This window comes from Ictidomys tridecemlineatus, chromosome X (assembly GCF_052094955.1).
Source record: "Ictidomys tridecemlineatus isolate mIctTri1 chromosome X, mIctTri1.hap1, whole genome shotgun sequence".
Classification (NCBI taxonomy): Eukaryota; Metazoa; Chordata; class Mammalia; order Rodentia; family Sciuridae; genus Ictidomys; species Ictidomys tridecemlineatus.
The window spans coordinates 71,241,426-71,266,739 of NC_135493.1; the positions used below are offsets into that span (position 1 = coordinate 71,241,426).

The window sequence follows — 25,314 nt, forward strand, 5'->3', positions numbered from 1 at the left end:
ACAGATTCTGGCACTTAGTAGGAGTTTAGTAATTTTTTACAGAATGACATAATGAACACTGGGCCCCATTTCCAACACTTTATTTATCTAGTACTGTTGTATAAACCAAATGTTCCACCTAAGTGAACTTTCCCAAATAACTGATCTCCAGAATATCTAAGATTTAATAATTTTACATATCTCTTAATGGAATAGGTAAATTGCTTGGCATGCCTTCCAGAGCATATCAGAATGACTGCAATTTAACATTTTTGTTGATATTTGAGAAGTTATGAAAAAAGGATAGAAATAAGAGTCAGATACTTGGTTGTGGTAATGACTTCAACTTTTATTTAACTGTATGAGTATGGGCAATTCTGTTAACCATCCTGAGCCTTAGTTTTATTATAGGTAAAATGTTAATTATTATAACTTCACTGAATAGCTCATAGATTAGTGTGATATTCAAGGAAGAAAATTTGTAGGAACACTATCTAAGTCGTAAAGCTACCTATAAATGCAAATGATATAAATGTTTATTATTTGGGAAAGGGCTGAGTGTATATGAACTGTTTTCTATGTATGAAATTTTAGGGAACAGAAAAGGGGCATGCTCAACATGAAAGTGGTTAAGCCCAAATAATACTAATATTACTTTCATTTTTGAAAATAATTTTTCATTCCTGATAATTGAAATTCAGCCTCTTTTAAACTGAAACTTCATACTTCTCATTGCTCTGGATTGTTAACAATTATTGCTATTTGGGAGCCAAGGATGACGCTTCTGTTTTCCAGGAAAATCTCTGGTGCCCTTGGTGCTGAAATGTGCTCCAGAATAGATAGATCCAGAGCTACCTAGGGACTCTTGGAACAGTGGTGGAGGGGAGAGATGATATCATAACTCTTTGTCAGCTCATGTTACTCAAGTTAGCCCGGATGTAGTTTTGGAGGATTTTGTTTGTTCTCTTCTTGTTTTGTCATCAAGGAAAGCCAAGCACCATATACCTTTGAGTTTTTCTGATCTTTTGAATAACAAATTGAAATGAATAGTTTATACTCTTTACATTATACAAGAGTTTTAATCTGCTGGCCGTAGGAGAACTTTATGTCATTTTACTCATTTTTGTCAGTAACTATTTTTTATTTTTGTTCATAATTAAGTTTATATCAACATTTTGGGAAGTTATAAATAAATTTATAAATTTATTTTTATATAGACATAATATTTTTACATATTTATAGGGTATAGTATGATAATTTAATACATATATACAATGCATAATGATTAAATCTGGTTAAAAAGAACTTCCAGCCCTTTAAATAATCATTTATATGAGTTGGGAATGTTCATACTCACCTACTTATTTTGAAATATTACTATAGATTATTGTAGTCAGTAGTTACTATTGTGTGCTATGGAAAACCAGAACTAATTCCTCCCATGATATTCTTTTAGGGAACACAAATATATGGGGACAAAATGCATTATCTTCATAGCCAAGTGAATGATCTAGGTGGACCTTTCTCCATAGATGCAGTCTTTCTGACTCCTTAGACTCTGATGGTTGGAAGGAAAAGCCTAGGACTTCTTTAAGTACCAACAGTGCCCCACTAGTTTCCAGATGGCATTTTTCTGGTCATGCTTATGGGCCAGTTCTTGTAACTGGTCTAATGGGAGTAATCACCAAACAGCAGGCCAAAACAAGGACTAAGGGAAGGAATACTCAAACCTGTTTGGCTGTTTTAAGATAGTTGTCAAAGTAAAATCTTTGTTTTAAATAGAAAGAAAAAAATATGTTTGATCAAGGCTGATTGAATAGTTTGGAGTTTTTGTTGATTAGCAAATCACCAATTTCACATCCTGTTTCAACTGTTGATCTTAACTCTTTCCAATCCCCATGCCTTTTTAGAAACATCATCCTTTCTGCCTGAAATGCCTTACCAACAATTTGTTTGCTTAGTAAAATTTTATGTTTTATCAAGATTAATCCTTCTGTGAAATACGATTTCTAACTCATCTTTAATCTCAGGAGTTTAACATCTGTTTACTGTTAGCATTTCTCTTTCCATACAGATTTTCATCATCTTGTTTTTATCTTCTGATGGCATTTCATAACAACTGCTACTCTCTTCTGTCCAATTCATTTACACCTTCTGTTAGGTTCTTGTTAGAGTCTGTAAACAAGTCAGGATGGCGCCTGGCATTTTGCCAGGGGGAGTGGTTTGTGGGGTGGCTCCAGTGAGCCATTAAGTGTGTAGATTCCTTATTGGTTGACTGCTGTATCTAGTTTATGTTAATTAAGATAAGCTGTGTGGAATGTATATATACCCCTCCTGTCCTACAATAAAGGGCTCCCACTCCTGCTGCATCAATGTACACAAGTTGCTTGTCACCCCCCGGTTATTTTGCTGCAGCTGGACTGCGGCAGGTTCTATCTATATAAACTCAGTAATCCACTATATGTATTTCACTCAAAATTTAGTGCTTGCTTGTGTGTGCCAGATATTATATTAATTGGTTTTCATACACTATTTCATTTAAATGTCACAACAGATCTGGGTGTTTTTATTTCATTTTGCAGTAGGCAAAATTGAGGTCCAGAGAAGTCAAGTAACTTGTACCAAGTTACAGCTAGTAAGAGGCAGAGAAAAGATTTGAATAAAAATCTTGTCAATCTACCAAATCTCCCCTTTTTTGGTATTGGGGATTGAACTCAGGGGCACTTGACCACTGAGCCACATTCCCAGCCCTATTTTGTATTTTATTTAGAGACAGGGTCTTTATGAGTTGCTTAGTGCCTCGTGGTTGCTAAGGCTAGCTTTCGTCCTACTGTATCAGCCTTCTGGGCCACTAGGGTTACAGGCATGTGTCACTGTACCTGGCGCCATTTCTTTTTGACTATATTATACTGACTCTTCTCTTTTCTTTAGTTTCCACTGATTCCTATATAAGTATTGCATCTTAGTCTTTGAGCACCCTTGTGGGGCTTTCCTAGAATCAGAAATGAATTTTGGCTTCTTAGTGCTTTGGGTCCATCACTGTATGACTTCCTAAGCAGGAGTTGTTCAAAATATTCCTTGAGACTTGTAGTGATTAGGAGGGAAGTTATTTTCTCCTTCTGCTTGCCCCAGATAGTACTGCTTCCAACCCCAGTGATATGACAGACCACTTTGAGCCCAGTGAGGTAGCACCTATGCTGGACAAAAGCTTCTTGGACTTTTCTTAAAATGGTCACACAGCTCAACACTTCTTTAGTAGGGTCCACACTTGAGCTTTTCTTTCTAAATATTTCCCTTATCCCTATCCACCTTTTTCTCCTCCATTTCCCCATCTTTGTCCCAATCCTTCTTATTCCTCTTCCCTCCTTCTCTTTCCCCCTTCTCTCTATGTCTCTCTACCTGTCCCCCCATTCTTGTTCAGTATCATATAAGTGTTTTATAAGGAGTACACCATGATCACCTTGAAAAGTTGCTTTTGATTTTTTTAGGAAATCAAATCAGAAGAGCACCCAAAAGCAGAGCACAATGTTGGTGTGTGTCCAAGCTACAGATTAAATTGCAGTTATCAAATTTGATCTCAGGTGACTTACACTTTAGAACTATATAGGATGCAAAATATGAATAATTTGATTAAATATCTTTATCATGGAGTACTTTATAAATAAACAAAATTAAGTGCAGTCTTTGAGTGCTATACAATAAAGATTTCAGCAGGTTCTTCATTCAGCCTTGATCAGCTCTTCCTAAGTTTCACATGATTCCAGGAGCATGCTCATCATTCTAATAATTCTGCTTTATCAGGTACCTATATTTTGTTATATGCTTCATGTAATATTTTTTAAATTGTCACAGCTCTGCAAAGATAGATATATTATACTCCCTGTTTTGTACAGGAATAAAAGTAAGATAATCATAGAAGTTATATTATTCACTGAAGGCCATGCTATTTGCCACCAAAAAGTGGCATTGCTGGGATCTATAAGCCAGTCCCTCTGACTCTTAAATCCATGTGCCTGTATCCACATGGTATTGCTTTGACAACTAACAAATATTAAGAACAACTAATAGAATTTACCACGTATGCCTGATGGTTCTTAATCTCTGTGCTATTAATTTATTGAGAGATTATTGAATTCATCTAAGCACAGCATCCCGTCATTTTATATGAAGAAATTGAACTTCAAAGGAAAGCAGTATTATTTCCAAGGCCTCACTATGAGCCAGTGGAGGTAAGGCATGACCAAGACCTCCTTGCCTCATTTCATAACTCTCATCTAATCTTTTGACTTATTACAGCTTCATGTGTATTTATGTTACAGTAGATTACAAGCTCCTAAAAGGCAAGAACTATGATCTCTCTTTCTGTCCCACAGACTTTGGCAGAGAGCTGGACCATTGGACTTTTAGTAAGCATTTGTTTAACTGAATAATTGACATTTTGGGCTAATAATGGAGACACCATTTCTGACCGTGTTAGAAGAGCCACCTCCCTAATTACACAGTGTAATGACTATAAATTGTAAAGTAGGGTATACTGGGTAGAGCTGTTCTTGGTTTCCTCTGTACAGTTTTACAGAGTCTAACCTTTTTGTTGGGTAGATAGGAAGTCCAAAGAGAGGAAAGAATTATCCCATGATCACAGGGACATTTCACAACAGAACTGGCATTATTTCAACTTACATTTATAGCAGGAAGTGCATGTAAATAACATAAAATTTTTAAATTAGGAAAGGTTAAAAAGTGAAAAAATAGTGCCCTCATTTCACAGATCTAAAATTCTCTTTTACATACAAATATGCTTTGTTAGTTCTGTGTATGCTTATAGACATAATACATATATATACAGGCATACAAAATTAAGCAATTTTCTTTGTACACCTCATGTTCTATATTTTTTCTGTGTTTTTAATAATTACTTCAGTTTTGGGATATTATTCCATATCAGTACTTCATATAGAACTACCTCACTTTTTAATGACTGAATTGTATGACTACATCATAATGTATTTAACTAGCCCTCTATTGATGACAATTTAGGTTACATCCAGTCTTCATGCTATAATAAATGTTATAGTTTGTGTCCTCACATGTTATGTCACACCCATGCAAACATGTACTGGGACAAAACATATGTTTTATTTAATTTTGAAAGCCTTTTCCAGCTATCCTTCAGAAGGGTTGTCAGACTGTCATGCAAAATTTGGATTGGGAAAAAATGGATAAATGACAGTTACTTTTCATTTTATGAGAGGTTTACTTTCATGACCTTGAGGAAGTATTCAACCCAGAGCTTTTTTAAATGATCAATCCCTACTCTACAGCACATTTAAATGATCAATCCCTACTCCACAACACATTTAAATGAGAATTCAGTTTAAAGAAATGTGATTTGTACACTACTGTTCAGGAACACATCTACTGGGTAAAGCAGGTGAAGATGGCAATGTTTCTAAAATGCAATTGAGTCTACACAGGCTGTGATCCCAATCATATTATGAAACCTCAGAGGTGCACTTAAATGGAAGTGTAGGGAAAAAATAACAAGGGGGTCAGACTCAGCTAGAAGGGAGTAAAACTACCATAAGGATAGAACTAGTGGTGTGGTCATATGTTGGCTTTCTTGGGCGGGGGGAGGCTGGAAACTGTTTTGTGGTGATTGCTGATTTCCACAATGTAGTTATTCCTATCATGACCCATTCCAGACTATAAATGTGATAATTCTGAATATGAATTTGGGAAGATGTGTTCAAAGTCTGTGTTTCAAGTCAGTCTAAGCCAGCTCTAGCATCACACTGTGCAGAACATAAGGGAAAGCCGTGTGAGAACATAAGAATTTGGTCTCGACTAACATCAGGTGATCCTGATGAAAGTGAGCTGGGCTAATACTCATAGTGTTTTGCTTAGTGACATTGGATCCTCTACTTCTCCCAGATGATCTATCCAAATCTGAACTGAAGAACATCATCTGTTTGATGTTCCACATATTCCTTACCTAAGTGGCCTGAACCTCTCTGGTCTCCAAAGGAGGGGAAAAAAAGGAAGGGATTTTGTGAATTGGCAGGTGTGCTTTCACTGTCAAGTATTCATCCTGTTATGAATCTAGTGTCAGCTGCAAATCTCCATGAAAAGATGACTCCTGTGCAAAAATCCAACCCCAGCAGTTTTGTCCCATAGATAACCATTAGAAGCAGTAGAGGAGTTTTTAAAAACTTAAGTTGGCCTTAGTTTACCCCTCAATCAATGAAATCAGAACCACTGAGAGTGAGACCAGGCGCCAAAATTTTGCAAATGTTCCCCCTAGTGATTCTTATTCACAGCCAAGATTGAGAATTACTGCCCTGAACAACCTGGTCCTGCCATCTGATCAACTTTTTCTACCACCTCCTCTCCTTCATTGCATGCTGGCTACACTGGTCACTTGGTATTCCAAGAACATATCAACTTAATTCATGACTTTCAGCCTGTGTATTTGCAGTTCCTTCTGCTGGGAATGTTCCTCCCCTGCCTCTTTGCATGTCTGGTCCCCTCCTATCACACAGGTCTCAATGCAGCTGCCACATCCTCAGAATCTTTCCCTCAAACACTCCTCCTAAATTAGTCTGCCCCATTCAATCTCACCACCTTGTTTCATTTACTTCATTAAATGTGTCAACAATCTGAAAAGATCTAATGTATTATCACTCAATTTTTGTTTGTCTACTTCCACCAAAAGATACCTAACTTGAGGACAAACCCTTTGACTGTACTGTTCACTTTTGTTTCCTCCAACACCTAGAAAAGTACCTGGAGCATACAATCAAAGGTTATTCCTCAACTATCAGAGAAAAATTATTGAATTTTTTCTATGATTAAGCTCAATAATGGATTCAAATACTTTAGAATGTTCAGGTTTGAACTGCAGAGCATGACAATCAAGACTATTTGTGGTCTAGGTACCATCTAATTTCTCAGTCTCACCTTCTTCTGCTTCCTATCCTCTTGAAGAATGAGGTTTGTGTGGACCACAGTAGTTGGGCAAGGTGATTCTGGAGGTAGACGCTGCAGAGTTAACTTTAGCAGAGGTGTGGTTGTGTGTGTGCAATAGAGGTAGAGGGCACAGGGCAGAATGTCTTTGAACAGGACAAAGGCCAGTAAAGAGAGCACCATGGTTAGAAGAGGGCCACTGATAGAAACAGAATACATGAGCCGGTTAGAGTGGCACACACCTATAATCCTAGCAGCTCAGGAAGTAGGAGTATCTCAAGTTCAAAGCCAGCCTCAGCAACTTAGCAATGCCCTAACAACTCAATGAGACCCTGTGTGTAAGTAAAATATTAAAAAGGGTTGGCAACATGGCTCAGTGCTTAAGCACCCTTGAGTTCAATCCCTGGCATAGATAGATTGATAGATCGATAGATCGATAGATCAATAGATAGATAGATAGATAGATAGATAGATAGATAGATAGATAGATATAATACATAACAGACTCAGAAACTTTACATATAACCCTTCTAATATATCTAATATAGTCCCTTTCTAGATCACTTTCAGATACATTCTGTATTGTTTTGTACAACTCTATGAAGTGGACAACACCATTATTTTAATTATGATTTTTTTTTTTTTTGATGAAGGAGCAGGGCCCAGACATCCAATTAAAAATAAAACAGTGGAGCTGAGATTTCACACCAATCCTTTTGACTGCCAGTCTAGTGATATTTACATTTCCATTGTATGGAGCTTGGGCCACATCATGGAAGGTACTAAACTCCAGGGAGTCTGGGTGTGATTCCTGTTCCTTTTAACTGAAGCTGCCCCTTCTCACTAAAGCTAGCTGTTAAGTTCAAAAGAAAGAAGTGTGCTTATGGGCTTCATGACCACTCTCAAGAATCCTCTCTGTAGGGCATTAGCTGAGGACCCCTGCTGAGGGCCCACCCATCATATGGCGTTAACTGCTACCTCTAGGTGGATGCAAGAGAGCCAACAGTCACATCCTTGGGGTCACAGAGATCCTACCATCACACAAGAGACCTGCATTTTGCCAGGACTGTGCTTAGAGCTCTCTTGACTGTTCCACAGGCCCAAAAGCAATAACCTAGGAGAAAAAAAGTAGCTAAGACTCAACAGTGCTTTCAAGAATTTTTCAGTGAAATGTACCCTTGAGTGATGAGGCCAAAAGTTCTGGACTGCCTCAGCCCCATAAGACACATGACCCCCATAAGACACATGACCATAAACAGACCTTGGGCTGATTCTTTTCAATTGAGATCACTCAGGAGAGGAACCCTTAACTATTCCTTCCTAAAAGGTTGTGCTTTTGTTTTTCAGGAAAAACCCATAGAGTTGAGTGAGTTGAGATTGGAAAAGTAAGATAAGAATGCAGACTGCCTTTAATTCTCTTAGAGTCACACTCAGGTATACTGTAAGATTCCCAAAAACTTCTAATGTGAATAGTAGGCTCTTGAACCCACCTTCTTTATGTCGGTATTGTTCTCTTACTGTGTTCTACATCCCTTTCTTGTTGGATATCAGGGGATTTGCAATCAAAAGAGGTTAAATGAGAAATATCTCTCTCTCTCCCTCCCTCCCTCCCTCCCTCCAACCCCTGCATATATATAGAAGAGATACATGGATATACATATGTAATATATATATATATATATATATATATATATATATATCCACATAATGATTCATTGAAGCAGCAAGGCTAGCCCTCAGATCTTCGACCTTTCTGCTCTGTGCTCTTCTTTATTGTTATGCACTGCCTCTGTCTTTGAAGCACAGGGCCAGGGCCCATTTCAGAGTACACATCACGTTGACATCATCACTGCACACATATCATAGAGACCTGGCTTGCAATCCTGCTTTAGCTACCTACTAGCTTCCAACATTCAACATTCCTGACTCTATTTCTTTTCATCTCTAAAATAGGAATAGTAGCTACTGGGAAGATATGGGGCAAGAGTTAAATAAGATAACATATTTGTGGTCACCTTGAGAAATGCCAATAAAAATATAGTGCTTTCCCTCTTTGCATACCTCTCCTTAGGCAAGCCAAGCACTATTCTTCCTTGTCTCTCTGAAGAGGCAACAGGTAGATTTAGAACATATAGGGCATATAAGCAAGAAGAGATACAAAATATTTGTCAGGTATATTGCTCAGTTATACTGGTTAAGTAGAAGGAATATGGCAGCCTGGATTGAAACAGTGCTATATTCTCTGGTATCAGTATGCACTTTGTATCTTTCATTTCCTAATATATGAATTGAAGATAATGGTCTGTATCCTCTCTATTGTGAAGAAGGCCTAGTGACAAAGAATATAAAGATGATTTCAAAAAAAGAAAGTAAATTTGCAGGGAACATAGTGGTCAATTGCTATTGACTCATACAATCTTCAGTTCATTCTGATCCTGGATCTCAGTTTATCCATCTGTAAAATGATAATGTTGAACCACATGGTATCTGTGGAGGTCCTTGCCCATTCTGACATCCAAGGAAATTCTCATGTAATACATAGGATCTGTAGGGTCATTTATGCTTCAAATGCTATTTTCCTATTTTATCTATTATCTCATGTGAGCTTAGTATTCATACTGCTGGAATGGGAATGAGGACACCTGTTTTTTGTCTCAGTTTTGACAATGACACATAGTGTGACCTTAAGCAAGTCTCTTCCATTCTCTGAATCTCTATTCCTCAATCTGTAAAATAAAGGATATGAAGACTGAACTAAAGCAGTAGGTTTCTAAACTGCTCCACAAAGCACTGGGTTGACCTACAGCCTTTCTTTAAAGGCAACCATAAGGCTATGCCTGCAGAGAAGAGGAAGAAAAGAGTGGATTGGCAGGAGGAGTTTCAAATTTTTTATACCTGCATAAGACAGATTAGGTTCAATTTTACCTGTTGTGTATATGGAGCTTCTAGGTAATGTTTTTTATAAAGGTCGTGGCAAAAGAAAAAAAAATACTTGATTGGTTTCCTTTATGAAAGATTCCATATATAAATGAGATCATGCACTATTTCTCTTTTGGTGCTTGACCTGTTTGTTTCACATAGCATATTGTCCTCCAGGGTCATCCATGGTACCATACATGACAAAATGTCCTTTATTTATTTATTTAGTTAGTTTTGGTACCAGGGATGGATCCCAGGGTCACTTGATCACCAAACTACATCTCATCTACTTTTTTAAAAAATTAAAATTTGAGGCAAGATCTCACTAATTTGCTCAGCGCCTCACTAAATTGCTGAGGCTGGCTTTGAACTTGTGATCCTCCTGACTCAGCCTCCCAGGTCACTGGGATTACAGGTGTGTACCACCACAGCCAGCTCAAATTTTCCTTCTTTTAAAAAACCATATAGCATACTATAGTGATGAAGCCACATCAGTGTTTATAGCAGCACAATTCACTATAGTTAAGCTATGGAGCCAACCTAGGTGCCCTCAATAGATGAATAAATAAGATGTGGTATATATTCACAATAGATTATTACTCAGGCATAAATAGGAATGTCTTTATGACATTTGCCAGTAAATGGATGGATCTGGGATTATCATGCTAAGTGAAATAAGCCAATCCTATAAAACTAAAGGATGAATATTTTCTCTGATATGTGGACACTAATCCAAAATTGGGAAGGAGGATAAAAAAGTATAGAAGAAAGATTAGTGGATTAGACAAAAGGGAATGAAGTGAAGTGGGTAGGGATGGGACATGGAAAGACAGTGGAATGAATTTGACATAACTTTCCTAAGTACATATATGAATACAGCATGGTGAATCTCACCATCATTTACATTCAGAAGGCACTAATTAAAACAATAACTACAAGTAGATGGCAGAAAGATCAATAGAGAAAAGGGAACAGGGACTGAGAGAGGGCAAGGGAAAGGGAAATACTGGGGACTGAATTAGAACAAATTATAGTCCATGCTTTCACAATTATGTCAAAATAAAGTCTATTATTGTATGTAAATATAAAGAACCATCAAAAAGGCTGAATACTATTCCATTGTATATATATATACTTTTTTACGTTTATAACTATTGCAAATAATGCTGAAAAGAGATCAAATCAGAAGAAACAGAGAATGGAGGTTACCAGGTAGTGATAGGCAGTTAATGGGGGCAAAGGATGATATTGGTTGAAGGATACAAAATTTCAATTAGAAGGAATTACCTTTGTGATATATTGAATAACATAGTGACTATAATTCTTAATAATGCTTTGTATGTTTTAAGATTGTTCAAAGAATACATTTTGCATGTTCTCACCACAAAAGCATAATCAGGTGAAGTGATAGACATTTTAATTAGTTTCATTAATCTTTCCACAATATGTTCATATATCAAAACATTACATCATGCTCCATAAATATAATTAATTCTCAATTAATTTTTTAAAACTTGGGTATATGAACTCTAAGCCTTAGGGATTAAAAATAGAACCAAGCACATATACTGTTTGAAAACTTCATTTTTATTGTTTTAAAAAAACAGTATGTTGTGAACATATTTCCAAGTTACAAAAGAAATACATTGAGATACCTGCACAGTGTTCCTTTGCACGAATATGAAATAATTTATTTAATCATTACCCTAATGTTAACATTTAAATGTCTCTAATTTGCTTGTTTAAATAATACTAAAATTAACTTTTTTGTGTGCTTATCTGATTATTTTCTTATAAAACATTCCTAGAAGTGGAATTTCTAGTAAAAGCTTGTTGATTTTTAATTTTTTGAAATTTATTACAAAATTACTCTCTAAAAATGTGCACTCCCACCAACAATACCTCTTCACAAATACTTTGTTATTCACCTTAATCAATCTGACTTGTAAACATAATATCTAATTTGTATTTCTATGATTTCTAGGGAAGTTGAACAATTTTCATGTTTATTGGTAATTTGTATTTCTTGTTTTAATTATCTATTTATGCCTATTGCCTATTTTATATTGTACTGATTATTTTTACATATCAAGGATAATTTTTCTTAGTTTTTGGTTTATCTTTAAATTTTATTATGATATTTGTTTAATATAAGAAATTCAAAACATTTTTGTTGAAAAATGTCAAAATGCTCACTTATATTTTCTTTATTTTCATGTTTAAAATGTCATTTTCTACCTTCAAAATTTTTAATTTTCACCTGTATTTTCTAATAATAGTTCAGTGATTTCCTTTTTTATGTAGTGACCTCATTAATTCAGCTGAACTTTTATTTTAACTAGTAATATAACTATTGTATTTCCAAATAATTAACTAGTTGTTCCAAAACAAATTTAGTGAATTATCTCATCCTTTCTTCACTGAATTGGTATTATGTATTACATACAGCATATCTGATTTTGGCTTTTCAGGATTCTTCTTTCAATTTACCTTCACTGGAACAATATCAAACTATTATAATTGTTGTGGCCTAATAATATTTTAAAGAACTTGTAGGGCAACACTTTTTAAAATATTTTTTTTAGTTGTTGATGAACCTTTATTTTATTTATTTTAATGTGGTGCTGAGGATTGAACCCATATCTTCACACATGCTAGGCAAGTGCTTTACCACTGAGCTACAACTCCAGTCTGGACAATTCTTATTATTCTTCTTTCCCCAAATATCTTTCCCCAGCAGGATAGGAGTTTGTGTTCTGTGCATTAATTTTTCAGTCACCTGGACTATATCATGTCAGATAGGACCTTTTAGAACTACCTTGGAGCAGACCAAGATCCCACTTGCACAATTCTTTGTCACCTGAATAGAAATGAGGTCCATTAACTTCCTAGACAAAGAACAAAGATGCCTGCTACATTCAGACTGCATTGTGTTCAGAATGTGTTCATCCACCACATGTCTCTATTGAATGCCATTTCGAGGTTTGTGCTGGCTCTACCACCAACTTGTTGTGGTTTGGTACCTTGCAATATTTTGTGTCCATTTCATAATGGAGGAATTAAGCACAACATTGGGGCATTTTACTATAAAGCTTTTAAGGTTTTTTTTTTTTTTTTTTTTTTTTTTTTTTACAACTCAGAGATTCTTTGTTTCTAATTAGGCCCAATGAGTTAGAGTTACAAGGATGCATATAATTTGCTTCCTAGAAGGAAGAGTTATTAAGAGTCCACAGTTATAGTAGGTTGAAATATAATTCAAGAAAATAGAGGCAGGCATTATGTAAGGATGCTACAGAAGGGGATTGCTTTAGTCAACATTCACTTCTGTGACCAAAACACATGAACAATTTTAAGGCGGAAAATTTATTTGAGGGCTCATGGTTTAGAGGTCTCAGTCAATAGATTATTATTATTCTCAGTGCCTGAGGTAAGGGAGAACATCATAGCAGAAGAGTGTGGAGGAGGAAAGAAGCTCATAAGATGGTACCAAGAAGTGGAGAAGAGAGAGTTTTGCTCAACAAGGGCAAAATACATACACCCCAAAGACAAGTCCCCAATGATCCTCCTCCTCCAGCCACACTCTACCTACCTACAGTTACCACCCAGTTAATCCCTATCAAGACATTAATGCACTGATTAGGTTGAGGCTCTCAAAACACCATCATTTCAAGTCTGAACATCTTTTATTATTTCACACATGAGTTTTGGTGGATTCTTCATATCTAAACCATAACAAGGATTCAAGTCTGATGTAAAAGTATGGGTGTGGTGTGCCCAATAGTGTTTAAAATTCTTTCTAATCTTTTGGGTTCATAATTTTATGAATTGTGATTTGGATCAAACTAAGGATATAATGTCAGGCTAGAGAATATTCCTGATGAACATAGATGAAGTAAATTCTTTTTAAAAAATATTTTTTAAATATGTTGATGGAGCTTTCTTTTATTCATTTATTTATATACAGTGCTGAGAATTGAACATAGTGCTTTACACATGCCAGGCATATGCTCTACCAATGAGCCACAACCCTAGCCCCTGAAAAAAATTCTTAACAAAATACTACCAAACTAAATTCAACAGCACATTAAAAGAGTCATTAACCATGACTAAGTGGAATTTGTTCCTTGGATGCAAGGATGGTTCAACATATGCAAGTCAATAACATAACACATCACATCAACAGAATGATCATCTCAGTAAAGGCCAAAAAAATCATGTGACAAGACTCAACATTTTTTTTTTCATGAGAAAACTCTCAACAAGTTAGGTATGGGAGCAATGAGATTCAATCCAAAATAAAGGTCATATATGACAAGCCCATAGTTTACATCATTAATATCAGCAATGAGACAAAGATGCTCATGCTCACTACTTCTAGTCAATATAATATTGGATGTCCTAGTCGATTTCATCTTAATGATTCTTCTTTTCTTTATCACAGAACAGGATGTATAATCATCCTACAATACTTACTTTTTACTAGATTAGTAGTAAGCTTTGGAAATAAATCAAATGGGAAGAATTCTATTATTAAGAACCCTGAAAGCTTCAGCCAAATACATAGAAAATATATAAATAATAGGTAGGAAGTAATAGAAACTCAGGGATTTTACATTGGTTCTGCCATCATTGGTGAAGTGATTATTCAATAGGAGAAGTGGGTTGAAAGGAACCTTGAGTAGTTGTCAGCCTCATCCCTTGTCTCTCTCCTATCCCAACAGTGCACTTGAGTTAGGGTCTAATTTTCAGAACTTCCAGATAAGAGATACCTTTCATAAATAGCTTTGCAATCTTCAACCACTTTGTCACTATTAAATGTCATTTCAAAAATTAGATTCATTATTATGCTTCAAAAGGAATATGTAACATGTGTGCATCTGTATGTTTTAATGTGTTACATACTGTTACATAATCAAACATATATGTATGTATTCACATATATTTCAGGAACACAGTTTGCATATGTGTATATTCACATTCACACAGGTGTGCATTTGCATATGCATGAATAAAGATTTGTGCAAAATATTTTTTTTAATATTTATTTTTTTAGTTTTTTTTTTAGGTGGACACAACATCTTTGTTTTATTTTTATATGGTGCTGAGGATCGAACCCTGCGCCCCGTGCATGCCAGGCAAGCACGCTACCGCTTGAGCCACATCCCCAGCCCCAAAATATGTTGTTTATGTGTATCATTGCATATGGCTTGCAATGTCAGTGCCTCTTTATAGCACCTTGAAGCACTTAGGAAAACAAAGAGTAGAGACCAGATGACTATATATGTGAGCTACAATGTTACAGTCAGTTATTATCCTAAAAGAACAGATTGAAGAAAGAAGAGACCATTATTTTGAATAATTTCTTGCTTACATGTAGTACTCAAGCCCTTCAAGTAAAAGACTGCAAATATATTATAGATGAAATTCAGTCATTCTTCAAGACTCCTGACCTAGCTTATATTTTAATAATTTTCCAGTTCAACCCATTTCATATTATCAGTGGGGAACAGAGAGGGAAAAGTACTTGTCCAAGGCCATTTGGTGAGTTAATGATAAGGATGATTAAAGATCTAGATCTTGTGACTTCTCACCCATTGTTCTAATCTGGGTTGAATATTTTTATCCAGCAAATGTTTTCTTCTGTTACTTCAGCACGAATACCATGCCTGGCATGTATAAATACTCTGTGAATGCGAAATTAATATGCAATTTCTTTGGTTAAACTGGGCATTGCACTTATTCATAGGTAAATCAAAAATAATGTCTATATTTTAGGTCACCTTGTTTCAAGTCAAGAGGCATCCTTGGAAAAATTATGATCCACAGGTAAAAAAAATGGTCTGAGTTTCTAACTGAACAAACCCAGATTTATTTTTTTCCAACTGGAACCTGCTTCATTCCTAAGGTTGGGTGATCTTCTTTCAGAAGTAGAATCTAAAACTCCTCCTGAAGTGTTATTCCATGCTCCTTGAAAACTGCAGTACAGGAACTAGTATTTTCTTTTGGAAGAAGAAATTTCTCAAAGAAGTCAAGTTCTCCTAACTTGAACTTATTTCAGTAATCATTGTGATGAGCTACTTTGGAGAAACATAGCAGCAGCAGTACTGTGAGAGTGTCCTACTTCAAGCACACCACAGCACTGGAACTGAAACTACTGGAATTGGATATAGGGCCTGCTTTCTAGGAGCTGACACCCAAAGATTGAATGGCACTCATCCTTTCTGTGAACATATTGTAGTCCTCAGTTTTCAGCAGGAAAAAAAATGCTATTAGCAAATTATGTACTCTGTTTATACAAATAAAATCCCTTGGTACAACAGTTAGAGTACTGTCTTGTTTGATAAATTTATGAATGCATATAACATAATTTGCTCCATTTCATTCTCCAGCACTTCCCCTTTTCCTTCTGTCCTCCCTCTCCCTGATCCATTTCAGTCTACTATGTATAAATATAATGCACTGATTGCAAACATAAAAAGAGGATATCAGAAAATTTACTATGAACCTTAGACTTTGCATACTTTGACTTGGTAATTCACCTTATATAAGAATTTATACTTAAGAAATGTACTAAAGAAATGTGCACAGATATGTACAATAATTTTCTCACAATATTATTTGTAAAGTAACTAATATTGCTTTAGCAATAAAAACATGTTCTTGAGAAAATGAGGTTAGGAAATGAAGAAAATGAGAAAAATAAAATAGAAATAGTAGAAACACAGGGGAAAGAGTACTGACTTAGAGGTCTTAGTTTCCTCACCTACTAAATAAATGTAATGATAATATTTACCCTAAAGTGCTGCTGAGATTATTTATTTTATTAACATAAGCAAAACTCCTCACATAGACATGGTTTATGCTATGTGCCCAATGTAGCAAAAATTTCTTCTTTCAGGGACCTCTGATTCATGTGCTTCTTCAGCAAGTCACTTCCTCAAAACTCATCCTTGGAATGAAACGGTTGTATGGGTGTGATTTTTAACGGTACCTTTAAGCTCTGTGGCCTGGGGAATAGAAGAATTTTTCATGTTTCAGAGTAGCTGAGGATATATTTTTGACAGAGGGAGGAGGGAAAGAAGAAGGAAAAGAAAGAAACAAGAAAATTTTTTTTCAAAAGGAGAAAGAATTCTTTATTATTATAATGCTAACTTCAGGTTCTAACAAGTGGCCCTTAAAAGCACTATTTTGCTGATCTGGTTACTACTAAATCTGCTACATAAAATAACCTACTCTAATAGATATATTTCAGCACCTTATCTGCACATTTTAGGCTTAATGAAGGGAAAAGAAAGATGAGCTGTACCTAAATTTATGTTTGGCTATGTTTTCCTTTCCTACTATCAAGTAACAATCACTCTTTAGTTTTTCTTCCTTTTTACTAGCACAAATACTAATTCTTTACCAAAAGAAGCTTCTTTAAAATTCCATTCTATTCAGTAAACCAAAGCACAGCAAAAAATATGAGGAAAAATTAACTTCTCTTCCTCAAAGAAAGGGTGTTGTAAAGGGATGCACAGGCTTAGTGCTTTGGAACTGGAAAGTTCTGCAGGTTTCAGAGTAGCCAAAGATGTATTTTTGTTTATCTCTACTGATAACTATTGAATACACAGAAAGAGAAATGCACAGGGATATTCAGTCCATCCATGTTGGTCAGATGTCTACTATGTGCCAGGCTTGTTCTGGAGGCAAAGAAACTAAGTATTGAACAAAGTAGATGTTTTTGAGTGAACTACCAAATCTTTGAGTAACTATTATCTCAAGTATCTCTGAGACTCTCTTTCTCCTCTAGATAATATAGACAGTAAGGATCCTTGTTGGGTTCTTATGTTGACTTCAGAGGACTTCCTTTTGCTTGCTGTGATTCACTACACAAGAGTGGACTTGAACTGTTATATTTTTATAATGTGCAAGATTGGGAGTATGAACATGAGCAATTTAAAAACAGGAATCCCATGGAGTTCTATTTTATGGAAGTTTTACCTGTACTGGCATTACAAACAATAAGTGTCTTATTAACTCAACTATGATTCCATGAATGATTACAGGTGTCAGTGGGAGGAAATGTTGGTTGAACCATGGTAAACGAATGATCATTTCCTTATGGGCACTCCTGGCTTTTTATTAAAGATTGAGAATCTCATTTTAAAAACCATTGGGTAGTACTAATAATGGAAGTATCAACAGGTCCTGTATTATTTCACTCCACAAAAAAATACCTATGAAAACCAAATAGTATAGCACCAAATTAAAACCTGCCTATTTTTAGTTGTTAAATTCTATGTGATCAGATTGTTTGGGACCATTGTTCACTTCTCTTCTTAGGTAGTATATACCTCCATGCCTTTTTTACCTAGAAAATACTTGGTGTATTTCCTTAACATATATGCTATTCTTGTATTTGTTCTCCCAGGAAAACAGAAATACCTGTGTGCCAGCAGAAATGATTGCACCATTGATAAATTTCGAAGGAAAAATTGTCCATCTTGTCGTCTCCGGAAATGCTATGAAGCAGGGATGACTCTGGGAGGTATGATTCTTTTTGTCCTCTTTCTGTTTTCCTTCTCCCACCCTACCCCTCCTTCACTCTCTAGTTCTCTTTCTAAATTAGACTTTCTTCTTTGATGCTTCCAAGAGGAATAGCCATGTTCTAGATGCAGGCTGACCTTTTCATATCCAATGTGGCCATCAGCCAGCTAGTGACTACTTTACCTTTAACCACTCCACTCCCTACTCTGGAATTCAGCATAGAAGAAGGAGGTGTGAAGCAGTGATCAGGGGCCAACAGTAGATGAGTGAAGATGGACTTCACTGGGCAGAGTTCCCAGGGGACATAATGGTACTAGCCTGATGCTGTTCAATGGTAGTGAGGACAAGGGAACTAAGGAATCCAGAATAGTCACAGGTGCAGGATGACCCAGGCACATACTGGCCTTGAACACCTAGGAATATCCCTCAGCTAATTGCTGCTGCCTATGTTATAGAGCCAGCCACCTGGAATGAGAAGCTGCTTCCCTTTGGAGCCTGTGACTAGGCTGCCAAATGAGCCAATTTCCTATCATAACCTTTTAATCATTTCCTTTTATTTATAAATCTATTGATCATTTCCAAAAATATTTTTCTGTAGTGCAGTAGCTTGAGAGAAGGAAGATACAGCTCTTTTGAGCGTGACCCTCTAGCATAGGCTCTCTGTCCCCTGAGCCTGTGTCTACCATGGGCACTGTCACTATTCCAGAATGGCTCAACACCACTTAAATGACACTTTTCCCTCTCCAAATTCTCCATTTCTTCATGTTTACATCTGCCCAATGCCAGGGTCCTCCATGCTGCCTGCTGTTCTCCAAAAGATGCATCTTTCTTAAGAAAAGCAAGCTCATTAGTCTACTTTGATTTAGAAATGCGGCTCAAAGAAAGGCACGCTTATTTCTGAGTGCCCAAAAGTACAGCCTCATACCTGATTATTCATTATCAGCTTGGAAAACCCAAGTGCCTGGATTCCCGCCTTCCCTCCTTCCCTCACAAGGCTAATTTAGAGCAATTGTCCTTCTCTGGCTTTCTGTGAGGTGCTCAATGCCTTGTCTGTCAATGTGCACATTTTTAAACACCAACTTGTTTTCTACCTCTGGAGCAGGGCCATGTGTAGTTCTTCATTTAGATAACTATATCCTTCCCTCCCCACATCCAGTAGTATTCTTTAAGCCAACAAAAGTATCTCAAACAAATTGACCCAGGCTCCATCTCAGGCATTTTCAGCAGAAGCTTCTTAAGTAACATCTAGTACTCCCAGCCATGACAGGCAGATGCCCTGCGAATGGCTTTCTAGGCAGCCACATCAGATGAAACTCAAATATTAAACCAACCTTGTTTTTGTTTGCTTGGTGTTTGCCAATGAAACCCTGAATTTCTGATATGTAGTGGGGAGGAAGACACAGGACTAGGGTGCTGAGTGCAGAGGGAAAGCCAGGAAAGGTGACCAAGGAATCAGAAAAAGAATGTTTTTTTTTTTTTTTCATGTGAATGTTGCAAGTCCGGGGCAAAGATTCTGATACACTCAACCCTCAATTATGTGGCTTTCTGAGAATTATGTCTAAGACATATGGACTTCCAGGTAGAGAGACCTGTGGCTTGCCATCTACTAATAGGAATTGCAAACCTATGCTGATTCAGGTCAAAAGTCCTCATTACATGCAGGCTCAAATCTTAAGACATAACACTACATCTTAGCCAATATCCTCCATCATAAGAGAGTCTTGTGGCTTGATTTCAGTGAAACATTTTGAAAAAGACCCTGTGTATAACATATAATTTCACTATACTCTAAAGCAGTCATATATTAATTGATAAATTATTTTATTGGAGAGTGGTACAGTAAGTTTCCAGATTGGTTTGTTGGGTAGAGTGCTCAAATTTGAATGGGTGTGGTCAACACATGAAGACAAACTGAGAAGTGCTGTGGCTGGATTCCATTTTAGTTCCATTCCCATGATATTTACTTAGTTGTCTGTTGTGTGTAAAGCATAATGCTAGGCATTAGAACTTAAGACTGGCAAACTTCATTCAACACCCACATGCTACAAGGATATTTGATGTGTAAATGGCCTTGCCTTTAGAGTCAAACAAACCTAGGTTAAAAGCCCAGCTCCATTATTTACTGTGTGCCCCCTCTGAGCCTCAATGTCCTCATCTGTAATTTAGAGATGCCATCCTCACTGTTACAGTGAGTAGAGATGACGTGAATGTGAACATTATCGATAAATGACAAAGTGCTAGACAAATGTGAGGGTTATTATGACAGTTAAGTCACTAGTAATTTAGCTGGGAAGGCTGTTCATAGCACTTCTAAGTGACTTTTATCCTGAGTGATTTGGCATGCCCTCTAACATGTAATAGCTCTACAGACAGAGAATCACCAGAAAGCACTCTTGATCACCTAAAACTAAAAAAGTACTATCAAGATCCTGTTTGGAAGCTTATTTTAGTAATTAAGAAAATTATATGCTATGCTCAAGTACCATGTCAGTAAAAAATCCAACTGTTTGCCTTTTTAAACCACCGTTTGAAATAACAAAATTTTGCATTTTGCTGAACATATCCCCTGCCTTCCTCCCTTAATTTCCACCTCCCCAAATTTACTGTTAACCTACAAATTCAGCCCACACCACACCTGTACTCAAACAATGGAGAAAAGAAAAGCATCAATACAGAGTGACCCTTGTGAATAACAATAGACTTCTATATTCATAAGATTTTGGTTTAGCATAGACATTTTGATCACTTTGAAGTATTCATATAATTTCAGTCAAATCAAAATGATGTATTTTCCAAAGTGTCAACTAAGAATGAGTCCCTTCTCTCTTCTGAGGGTCATTATAAAATTGGAATAGTGGGTTTCATCGAGGACATTTCTGGTGCTAGTAATTTTGGATTTTCTGTCTAAATCCATACAGAAAGGATTTTAAAATTACCAGCCAGCTACTTCTTGGATTGTCTACCCACTGTTCCTAGAAGTATGAGTGCATTGACTTGTATAGTAATTTGAGCTATCCCTGTTCACAACTACATCAGAAACATTATGTGTCTAAATGTAGACTGGATGGATAGATTATTGAGGGAGTGGAGGGTAGAAGGGCTGTCTCTGTATCTTAGAGAAGCTGGCACTGCAGCTGATGGCTGCTTGGACTCAAGGTCTCAAGACATCTAATCTGGCTTTCTCTATAGTGTTCCATTTACTGGTGATGGGAGCTTTGAATTCATAGATGTTTGTTCCTTTTGCTTCTAAGCCTACATGCCTGTCCTTGCTTTGTCTCTTAGCAGTTATTTCTTGATATTTCTGAAAGGATACTGTGGCTTTTTGTATTCTTAGGATGATTCCCTTAAAGAATACCTGCAGACTCTCAATGCCCATCAACTACAGGCCTTTATTTATACCTGGTTCATTCCTTGCTACTTTTTGAAAACCACATATTATTAATTGCTTCAAAAATTTAAATACCTTATCTACTTTTCACTTAAGAAAACACTTATAAATATAACTGTCCAGATACAAACCTTCCCTCCAGTGAATTAACTGTAGCTTTTCATAGTCCATATTTAGAATAAATACCCAGCTATCTCTCACTTTTCTCTGTACTTCCCAAGGATACACTCTCAGTCTCCAAGATGGAATAAGAAAAAAAAAATATTGCCCTTCCTGTCATTTTCTCATCTCACCCTTTCTTCTATCCCACTTTCACCCCTCTTTCTTTTTGAAACATTATTTTTGTGTTTTGCAACTCTTGAGTTGTCAGCTTTTAGTAAATAGCATTGACATCTGTTTATACCTTCTCCTGGACCATGGAAGGTTGTAGGCCTTTCACAAATTTCAGGTGGCAACCAAACTCCAGAAGAGAAGAGGGAACATGGATCCCCAGAGCATGTGAGATTCTGAGGTGTGCAGCATGTCCTTCAAAGGTTGAGAAGTCTCTTTCCTACTAGGAGACTGAATTCTTCATCTAAGAATCAAATATATCTGCAGGTTTTAACAATCTTTATGAATTCTCTGTTTGGGAGGATGGCCCAGGGACCCCCTGGAAATGATCTGATTTCATCATGGACGATATGAATATCCTTGGTTTCCAGTGTTGAAGACAGTCCTGATGCAAGCTGTCTCCTTATTCTCCCTGTGCAAGAGAAATCCAGAATTGCTACTTCCAGATCATGTTTCCTGGATGCAAGAGAATGATTCCAATGCTGAAATACCATTCATGGCATGGTTCTTCACATCATTTATTCATCCATCTGTCCATCCTTCCAACCAGACAAAAAAAACTAGTGTTTTACACTTTTACACCTTTCTATCCACTCATTTACATGTGCATTAATTTAAAAAGTATTTATTGAGTACCAATTATGTACCAGACACTGTGCTAGGCTTTTGAAGAAAGTAAAACTTGAACAGAACATGATCCTTGCTTTGAAAAGTTAAATAAAGGGAGACAATGATAATCAATACACCTTGGCTGTAAAGGATAAGTAGGAAATTATTGGGAATAAGTTTAGTGAGAGAGAAGGAAAAGAATAAGAGCAGAGTTTGAATAAAGGCACAGAGACATGATAAAATGCATTGAGGAACTGAGGAACAGCCAGTAGTTTAATTTGGCAAGAGATGGGGAAATGGGGAAGGAATGCTGTAATCACATTGAAAATGAACTTGATTAGTATGCCTAGAGGGTTGACTTCAGGCAGTTGCAGATTTATGACCATAAGACAGGCATGGCCACTTGTCATATTGCTTATTTGTATGTGTGATTTTTTTAAAGGAATTAATGGCAGCATGAATCCTATTCTAGTGTGGGCTTAAGTTTTAGAAATGGAGTCAATTAGGCTATGTAGAGAGAAATATCTAGCATCAAATTTTGTTAAACACGTTGGATTGGTACCTGGTTCTAGTAGTTTGTGCTTCGGATGATACCTACAAGGACTGACCATATACATGAGGAATAACTTGTCTAAACCAAGGCTTGAATAAGGGGCAATACTGCATACTACCCCAAATTGCCTTTGTCTAGGCCTGCAGTTCTTCACATAGGTTCTAAGAAAACTTTCCATGGCATACCGTATGAAAAATTATTTCCTTGACCAAATAAGTGAAGGAAACATATATTATAGTCTTCTTGGGAAGATTTATATTGTATATTAGCATATAACAGGCCCTGATGTGCACTGCAGTAAAGTTACCTGATGAGCTTGATAACTCAGGATTCTTAAAATTAATTCAACCAAAGCACCCTTTTTTCACATAACATCTGTTAATACCTACCAAAACACTGTTCGCTAGGCTACATTTTATATTTTAGAAAACATACATACAGATAAGGACTCTGTGCTTAGGCAGACAGTATGCCTAGCTTAGTTCATCTGTTTTACAGATTTCATTGCTCACCAGGAGACACAGTCAAGAATGTGTTAATGATCAAGAGCAGACCATACTCAGCATATCTAAGTAATATGCATCAGTGGCTACTAAATCTACTAAAGTATACCATGTCAGGTCTGTAGCATTGATGTCATACACAAAAGATAAGATGCAAAAGCCAAAGTGTAGCTATTGCCCAAGTCATGTAATGGTTGCAGGTACATAATCCTGACCCAAAAGTGTGCTAGATAAATTATTTCTAATAAATACAATGTTTCAGCATCACACAAAGTGATCACTATAAATATTTTGGTTATCTGAACGTTCTGTTCTAGACTTTACCAGTTCTATTGTACACAGTCAGATCAGCATCCCCACATCTACCCAGAACCCCAACATGGTGCTACTACATAATTTCATCACTAAAGTAGGAGGCCTAGAAACCATCCAATGATCAAATACCCTATACCTCCTGTTAGGCAACAAAGTGTCAGACAGAATTAGCAATGTGAAACTCAGTTACTGGGAGTTCCCTTCTCCTTTAACTCTCTAGACTAGAGCCCTAAAGGTTTTAAGGCTGGAGATAGAAGCAGTAAGTCAATTCTAAGAATTGCTGCTTCCTATACATAATTCTCAGATACTTGAGTGCATCTGACAGCTCTATATAACTAAGGCAGGCAGAGAGGGGTAAATTGCCCTATGAATTTTGGCATCAACATGCACAATGTATGACTGAGCACTCATAACCTCTGTGGTTCTTTCTTGTTTTTAAAACAAGATCTTGTGGTGTAGTGAAAATAACATGATTGACTCAGATAAAGGCAAACCTTGTTTGTAGTCCTGACTCTGCCACTTAACTGTCTTCATGACCTTGGGCAAATCCTCAGTTTGTTTCTGAGCATCAGTTTCCTCAGTTGTACTGTAGGAATAATAAAATCTTTCCTAAAGAATTATTATAAATGCATTAAAATGGTACATATTAGGCATACAATAAATACTATTGTACCCCTGACTCTTGTTTTGGATGAGATACACAATTTTCCTTGTATTCTTGTATTCTTGAGAGCAACTGCAAAATCTTTTCTTTCTATGCTCTTACAGTATGTCTTTTGGTTCTTCTTCTTGGTTCTTTGAACTCTGAATAACTCTTGAAACAACCCTTAATTACATAGTATATATTGCCACCTTCAGCTGGCCATATACATATTTGGTGACACTTTGGTGGGGGGGGCGAGATATATATCTAATTGTGGTTCTCAAAGAAACTTCTATATGGAGAAACTGTATCTCTTCATTCCACCAAAACAATGGGACAGAATATATATATTATACTCTGTCTCTGAGCATTTGCTTTTAGAGAACTATGGTTAGAGATAATTTTTTTTCTAATTATCAAAATTGATGATGCCCCATATCTAATACTCAAATGAGTATCTCGCTTATACAATTTCTACTTAAAATCTTTGATTTTTTTAAGTGCAATAGCAGTAGAGATTTTATTGTTGTTTACTTTAGCTATTAGTACTAAAAAATCCCTCAGTTGGTCTTGAGAGAGTAAA

The 25,314-nt window shown here is 36.4% G+C and overlaps 1 protein-coding gene across 2 annotated transcripts in view; it reads left to right on the top strand.

The window, feature by feature from the left end:
• The window catches only part of Ar (androgen receptor), a 165,966-nt gene that overhangs the window by 111,366 nt on the left and 29,286 nt on the right, over positions 1 to 25,314 (top strand). For both annotated transcript variants that reach the window (XM_078034646.1, XM_005335195.5), the window contains exon 3: positions 18,275 to 18,391. In XM_078034646.1, the coding sequence (XP_077890772.1) occupies positions 18,275 to 18,391 (117 nt within the window). The remainder of the gene's footprint in view (positions 1 to 18,274; positions 18,392 to 25,314) is intronic.